This window comes from Gopherus flavomarginatus, chromosome 12 (genome assembly GCF_025201925.1).
Source record: "Gopherus flavomarginatus isolate rGopFla2 chromosome 12, rGopFla2.mat.asm, whole genome shotgun sequence".
In the NCBI taxonomy this organism is placed as follows: Eukaryota; Metazoa; Chordata; order Testudines; family Testudinidae; genus Gopherus; species Gopherus flavomarginatus.
In genome coordinates, this window is record NC_066628.1 from 22,568,723 (window position 1) to 22,576,944 (window position 8,222).

At 47.9% G+C, this 8,222-nt stretch overlaps 2 protein-coding genes across 2 annotated transcripts; both read right to left on the reverse strand.

The window, feature by feature from the left end:
• Positions 1-276: 276 nt before the first annotated feature.
• On the reverse strand, positions 277-1,173 carry LOC127032589 (olfactory receptor 14A16-like). The gene is given in 1 exon segment (XM_050919878.1): positions 277-1,173. A coding segment is annotated over 1 exon segment (897 nt).
• A 5,760-nt stretch (positions 1,174-6,933) lies between these two features.
• On the reverse strand, positions 6,934-7,854 carry LOC127032573 (olfactory receptor 14A16-like). Its single transcript, XM_050919868.1, has one exon. It carries the CDS (start codon positions 7,852-7,854, stop codon positions 6,934-6,936), a length of 921 nt encoding a protein of 306 aa, XP_050775825.1.
• Between the last annotated feature and the right edge of the window lie 368 nt (positions 7,855-8,222).

The following is an 8,222-nucleotide window of genomic DNA, read 5'->3' on the forward strand; positions in this document are numbered from 1 at the left end:
ATCTGATTTCTTCTGCACACACAATTTACACCCATTTAACTCAACAACTGGACCAGATTTTCTACTGGTGAAAATCACCCCAAAAGCAGTGATATCAGTGGAGTTAATCTGGATTTCCATTGGTGCAACTGAGATCAGAATCAGACCCAGTTGTGTGCAAGCTGTTTTGTCACGGAAATAACCTACATTAATGAACAAATACTACATAAGCAAACTTTTATTAGATAAAGACAGAAAATTAATTCTTGGTGAATTACCTTCACCTAGTCAGTCAACTCAGGCAGCTTTCATCTCCTTGTTCCTCATGCTGTAGATAATTGGATTCATGATTGGTGGCAATACAGAATAAAGAACAGCCATCACAAGATCCAGAGCAGATGGGGAGCTGGAGGTGGGTTTCAGGTAGGCAAAGACGCCAGTGCAAACAAACAAGGAGACCACAGTTAGATGAGGAAGGCAGGTGGAGAAGGCTTTATACCGGCCCTGCTCAGAGGGGATTCTGAGCACTGATTTGAAGATCTGAACATACGACACAATGATAAAAATAAAGCAGCCTAAGAATAAACATATACTAAAGACAATAACCCCAACTTCAGTCAGATATGAGTCAGAGCAGGTGAGCTGGAGTAGCTGGGGGATTTCACAGAAGAACTGATCCACCATGTTGCCTCCACAGAAGGTCAATGCAAATGTGTTCCCAGTGTGTAGCACAGAGTAGAGAATCCCGCTGATCCAAGCACCGGCTGCCATTTGGACACAAGCTCTGCTGTTCATCATTGCATCATAGTGCAGTGGTTGGCAGATGGTGACATATAGGTCATATGCCATGATGGTAAGAAGGGCAAGATCCTCTCCCAGTAAGAAGAGGAGGAAAAAGACTTGGGCAACACATCCAGCATAGGAAATGGACCTGGTGTTCATGAGGGAGTTGGCCATGGATTTGGGGAGAATGACTGAGAGAGAGACAAGGTCTACAATGGACAGATTCATCAGGAAGAAGTACATGGGGGTGTGAAGGTGGCTGTTGAGGGCTACAACCATGATGACAAGAAGATTCCCCACCAGGGATGCCAGATAAATCACTAGAAACACCACAAAGTGCTAAATATGCAGCTCCCGAACTTCAGAGAATCCCAGGAGAAGGAAGTCGGTCACGGTGGTTCGGTTGGACATTTTCTTTCTCAGGACATGTCTCAGGATGTCTGCGGAGGGAAAGACAAGACCAAGGGCAAGGATTAGATCAGTAAAATAACTCTCCTTTTGTGAAATCCATCTTAACTTCCTTGAGTCAGACCCTTTGCTTGTGAAGATTGGTGTAATATGGGAATGAAGATGGGGAAAACAGCCCCACTGACTTCAATGGAGTTACTCCTGATTTACACTGGGGTGAGAGAAAGTAGAATCAGCTTAATGGACTCCAGTGCAGTTACTCCTAATTTACACCAGAGTGACGGAGAGAAGAAATAGGAGCAATTGCTTTCGAGGTATTTGTATAGCTCTGTCACCCAGAGGTGGGCGAACTCTGGATAACAGTGTGCTATCCTCAGTTTACCGAGGGAAATTGGGGGTCTGCCTGGCCAGATTCTGCTGTGAGGGGCATTGCTGCAAATGTGGGGTAATTTCACTGCATGCCATGGAATTACTCCCACTTTATACTGCTCTAAACTGGAGCAGCATCTCACATGGAGGTGACCCAAACCAGTCATAATTACACCGTAAACTTGAGTTAGGAATACAGCCCAAGAGCTCTGGTGCCCCGTCCCTTGTTCTAGCCAGATTTCTGTGCTAGCTGTGAGAGACAGACATTCCTGGTCCCCTCCTTCTCTAACCACTCATTTAAACTCACTCCCAGAGCTTGGAAGAGAACCCAGGAGTCCTGACTCCCAGTTCACACCCTGCACTAACCCAGGCCGGGAGCTCTGGCTCTACCCACTGGACTCAACTCGCTTCGAGAGCTGGAAACACAAGTGACATGTCATGACTCCCAGTCCACTCCTCTAACGACTGCATCAGCCTCTGTCCCAGTGACTCTCCATTGCCATCAGCAACGACTGCCAAGAGTGACAATGGAGAGTCATTGGGCTAATAAATGCTAGTGAGAATGATTCTCCAGCGTGGTATTTGGGGCACTCACCTGTTGTCTGGAAGAGTTCAGGTCCCTGCTCCAGTGACTATTTAATTATTCATACAGTGGAGCAGCTTCAACAGGAGAGACTGAGACTGTCTCATTTCAGAACAGCCCATAGCCTAGAAGTCAGGCACCGTCCTGAAAAGTGGGAATTCAAACTCCTTCTCATCATCAGTCAGAGGGAGGGATTGAACCTGAGTTTGTCACAAGCCAGCATAGTGTCCTAACCACTTAGCGTCAAGTTATGAGGGGTGCCTGCTCCAGAGTCATTATGAGAGACAGAAATAGAACACCCCCCCACCCTCTGTTCTGGTTCCGTCTATCTACAAACTGTACCAAAGATTTGAGGGCACCAAAAAGCAGTGGCCAAACTGTCTGGGATGCTCACCCAGCGCTGCGGCTTTGATCAGCTCCGGGAGGCCGTGAAGTGATGTCATTCCTCCTCCGGCTGCCGGGGCCACTGTGCTGCTCCCTGCTGCTCTGGCTCTTCTCCAGTCCCTCCCCGCCCCCGCTCAGACCTGCCCCACTCCTCTGAGCTCTGCAGCAGGGCTGGACCTGCACGCACAGAGACCTGGCCCCAGCCACTCCACCGGGTGTGCCGGGGGGTGGTTGCCCCCTGCCCTCAAAGCCAGCCCCACCCTCCCACAGAGGCCAGCCCTCCTCCCCCATGGAAGCCTGTGTAGGGCCCCAGAATATCTAGAGATGGCTCTGGTACCCGCCACCCTGCCTGCAACCAGCCCCCACTGCACCCTGTGCCTTGCCTCCAGCCAGCCCCACACCCCCTGTCTCCAGCCAGCCCCTGATGCACCTCCCCACCCTTCTTCCAGCCACCCCAGACCCCCTGCCTTGCCCACAGCCAGTCCCGCACCCCCTGTCTCCAGCCGACCCCTGCCGCATCCCCCTGCCCTGCCTCCAGCCCTGCACCCCCATCTCCAGCCAACCCCTGTTGCACCCCCTGCCCTCCCAGCAGCCTGCCCCGCAACCTCTGTCTCCAGCCAATCCTTGCCACACTTCTCCCGACTCCAGCCAGCCTCTCACCTCCTTGTCTCCAACCAACCCCTGCCACACACCTCTTGCCTGAAGCCAGCCAGCCCCACACCCTGTCAGGTTATTCATTCATTTTCATTAAATATGTAGACTAAATAATAAAATTAATACATTTTCAAGTCGAAGATGTATTAATTCTAATGAACAATGCCATATTATGCAGTGCTCATGTTTGAAAGTTTATAATCAATGCTATGCGGGGAAGTTTCGCCTAGGGCGCAAAGTATCCTTGCACTATCCTGGAGCCACAATGTTCACTGTTGGACAATATACCCACCACCAGTGCCTCTGGGACAAAATGGGACAAAATGCGGGAGATTCAGTTTGTTGGAACATATTTCTGGTAGAGGAGGTATTTAGGAAGCTGTGCAGAAGCTGTTCTGCAGGGTGAGCATGGTGGGTTGAGGTAGATGGCCACTCATTTGGTTTTAAACTAGATAATCCCTTTTCGTGTGGCTTGTCCCCTGTCTGGTACTGAGAGAAAACCAGACCTGGTTTTGTCCAGTATCATGGACTAGGGAGGCATGCATGGTCACACTAGTGGATGGGGTCACAGTTTTCCCAGAAGTACCAGAATGTCCGGTACTCTGGAAATGCGTCAGTGGCCAACCTAGTTGAGTGCAGAGTTGGGCAACATTTTTCCAAGCCATTGGGAGATTGTTTAACTCAGCTAAAAACATACCAGCATCTGTCATAAACAGGTTGAGGAAACCATTTCCCAATGACAAGTTACTTTGACAAGCTCTACCAACCTGAGCTGAGAGCAACAGACACACCCCTGCCAGTGCCATGCATCTTCGGTCTCCAGGGTGCAGAGGGACTAGGAATGGGCATGTCTGAGATGGTCCGGAAATAAACCTGCACCTTCTCTCACTAGAGAGTCCCTCCCATCTCAGGTATTACTCCCGCTGCTGTTCTGCAGAAGCTTGGAAGGCAACATCAGCCTCTGATTAATGCAGGAATAAGGTATCCTTGAGTTCTTAGGCCACTTGCACGTACGTGAGGGTCATCATCTAACCTAGGCTGGCACACGGGGGATTCAACCAGAGACATCTAGGGCCCAAAGAACGAGCTTGAGCTGAACAGCCAAACTGCCTGACAGCCACTGAAACAGCCTCCTATCCTCTAGGTGGGGCACAGATGGACCTCATAACATGCACTCCCCATGGGTGGGGTTTATATAGCTACACTGCACAGCTACATGGGTCAAGGGTTCCATCTGAACTGGAGTCACCTCCCTCAGCCAGGAGGACAGTGCCTCACAGACAGTTGTACTAATGCAAAGCTATGGACTCTACTCGTGTATATTCTCTGTGTGGGCCCTTCTCTCCCCCGTCCCTGCACATCCATAAAGTCACAGAGTCAAAGAGTTAAAGGCCAGAAGGGATGACCAGATCATCCAGTCTGATCTGCTATACTCCAACACCATCCAGCACCCACAGACCAAACCCAACAACTGAAATGAGACCAAAGTGTTGAACCCTCAGGAAACTAGACAGTTCTGTGCCACCGGCAGAGAATAGGAGAGACTGAGGTGCATCAGTGCCCGAGGCGCACACAATGGCAGGGAAATGATTGAGATACACGCAGAAAATCATGGCAAGTTATCCACACTACATGTTGGAGAGGAAAACGAACCCCCCCCCAAGGTCCCTGCTAATCTGACATGGGGGAAAATGCCTTCCTGACCACCACATGATGATAAGTTAGACCCTGAGCATGTGGGCAAGAACCAGCAAGCCAAACACCCGAGAGAGATAATGGCTCAGTGCCACCTCAGAGCCCTAGCACATCCCATAAAATGTTCCATCTCCAGCTAGGGCTGCCCTGATACTACAGAGATTGAAAGAAAAAAAAACCTCCCAGAATACACTGTGGGGGGGGGATCCCTTCCTGACGCCTGCCAGTGGCCATACGAAACCCTGAAGCATGAACTTTTAGAAACATAAGACATACGCTGCAAGTGAGACCCAGGGTTGCTGAGCTCTGCCCTCCACCATCACAAGCAGCCCCATCATACAATCCCACTCAGACATGTGTCCAGCTGTCTCTTAAAATGAATTCGGTCACTTGCCCTCCCCCCCACCCAACTTATATTTGGAGGCTGCTCCAGAAACTTGCCCCACTGGTGGTTAGAAATCTCCCTGTAATTTCTAGCCAGTCTCTCCATCACTCATATTCCCAATATACATGTAAGCCCCACCGACACAGTCTGGCTCCTTGTCCCCGTCATAAACAAATAGCTAAGGGTTAATGCCTCTTTCACCTGGAAAGGAGTAACCTGAAACACCTGACCAGAGGACCAATCAGGAAACAAGACTTTTTCAAATCTGGGTGGAGGGAAGTTTTGGGTGTGAGTTCTTTGTTCTTTGTCTTGTGTCTGACCCTCTCGGCTATGCGAGTGATTTTTCTATCTCCTGGCTTTCTAATCTTCTGTTTCCAAGCTGTAAGTACCAGATAGTAAGACAATAAGGTTTATATTGTTTCTTTTTTGTATTTACATGTGTGTAGTTGCTGGAATGTTTTGAATTGTATTCTTTTTGAATAAGGCTGTTTATTCATTTTTTTCTTTTAAGCAAATGACCCTGTATTTGTCACCTTAATACAGAGAGGCCATTTTTATGTCCTTTTCTTTCTTTTTTATATAAAGCTTTCTTTTTAAGACTTGTTGGAGTTTTTTCTTTAGTGGGGACTCCAGGGAATTGAGTCTGCATCTCACCAGGGAATTGGTGGGAGGAAGAAGTCAGGGGGGGAAATCTCTTTGTGTTAGATTTACTAAGCCTGACTTTGCATACCCTCTGGGTGAGAGGGGGAAAGTACTTGTGTTTCCCAGGACCGGAAAGAGGGAGGGTGGAGTCCGTCTGTTTAGATTCACAGAGCTTGCTTCTGTATATCTCTCCAGGAACCCAGGGAGGGAACACCTGGAGTGGGGGAAGGTAAATGGTTTATTCCCCTTTGTTATGAGACTCAAGGAATCTGAGTCTGGGGGTCCCCCAGGGAAGGTTTTGGGGAGACCACAGTGCACCAGGCACTGTATAGATTCCTGGCTGGTGGCAGCTTTACCAGGTCCAAGCTGGTAACTAAGCTTGGAGGTTTTCATGCTAACACTCATATTTTGGACGCTAAGGTCCAGATCTGGGAAAAATGTTATGACTCCCCCTTTAATGATTAGGCCACAAATGGTGGTTTATAAGACAGTGGACCCAGTTGACGGCTGGTGGCAATGGATATACAGCTCCATTGGAAGCAGTAGCTCAGATCCACAGATGCTGCAAATTGCTTTACGTCCACCAAAGTCAATGAAACTACACTGATGTGCTGAGGATCTACCCCAAATGTCTTCTCAACTACCCCAGTGTTACACCAGTCTGACTCCTCTGGTTCCAACAAAGCCACTCCTGATTTATACACACAAGCAAGACAACTCCAATCATTGTTTTCATTGGCCATGGAATGGGTACTAGTGGCCAAGCAATATAACGGGTATTGTTTTCATACAGAATGAAATCTGATTTCTTCTGCACACACAATTTACACCCATATAATTCCACATCTGGACCAGATTCTCTACTGGTGAAAATCACCCCAGCAGCAGTGACATCAGCGGAGTTAATCTGGATTTGCATTGGTGCCACTGAGATCAGAATCAGACCTGGTTATGTGCAAGCTATGTGGTCATGGAAACAACTGACATTAATGAGCAGATACTAACTAAGCAAACTTTTACTAGAGAAAGACAGAAATGAATTCTTGGTGAATTACCTACACCCAGTCAGTCTCCTCAGGGCAGCTTTCATCTCCTTGTTCCTCATGCTGTAGATAATTGGATTCATGATTGGTGGCAATACAGAATAGAGAACAGCCATCACAAGATCGAGATCAAATGGGGAGCTGGAGGTGGGTTTCAGGTAAGCAAAGCTAGAAATGCAAACAAACAAGGAGACCACAATGAGGTGAGGGAGGCAGGTGGAGAAGGCTTTATGCCGGCCCTGCTGAGAGGGGATTCTCAACACTGCTTTGAAGATCTGAACATATGACACAATGATAAAAATAAAGCAGCCTAAGAATAAACATATACTAAAAGCAATAATCCTAACTTCAGTCAGATAGGAGTCAGAGCAGGTGAGCTGGAGTAGCTGGGGGATTTCACAGAAGAACTGATCCACCATGTTGCCTCCACAGAAGGTCAATGAAAACGTGTTCCCAGTGTGTAATACAGAGTACAGAATTCCACCGATCCAAGCACCAGTTGCCATTTGGACACAAGCTCTGCAGTTCATTATTTTCTCATAGTGCAGTGGTTGGCAGATGGCGACATATCGATCATACGCCATGATGGTAAGAAGGGAAAAATCTGCTCCCACCAAGAAGATGAGGAAAAAGACTTGGGCAACACATCCAGCATAGGAAATGGACCTGGTGTTCATGAGGGAGTTGGCCATAGATTTGGGGACTATGACAGAGATGGAGCCGAGGTCTAGGACGGACAGATTCATCAGGAAGAAGTACATGGGGGTGTGAAGGTGATGGTCGAAGGTTATGGCCATGAAGATAAGAAGATTCCCCATTAGCGCTGCCAGGTAAATCAATAGAAACACCATAAAGTGCAATATCTGCAGCTCCCGAACTTCAGAGAATCCCAGAAGAAGGAACTCAGTCACGGTGGTTCGGTTGGACATCAGGACATAATGTGATGTCTGTGGAGGGAGGAGAAAGAGAAAGGGCCAGGATTAGATCAGTAAAATAAATCTCCTTTTTAAAAACCACCTTAATTTCCTTGAGTTAGACACTTAGCTTGTGAGGATTGGTGTAATATGGGAATGAGGATGGAGAAAACATCTCCACTGTCTCCAAAGGAGTTACTCCTGATTTACACAGGGGTGAGAGAAAATAGAATCAGCTCGATGGATTCCAGTGCAGTTACTCCTAATTTACACCAAGATGATGGAGAGGAGAATTAGGAACAATTGCTTATGAGGTATTTGTATACCTCTGTCACCCAGAGGTGGGCAAACTCCAGATAACGTTGTATAAATGTTACTATTCT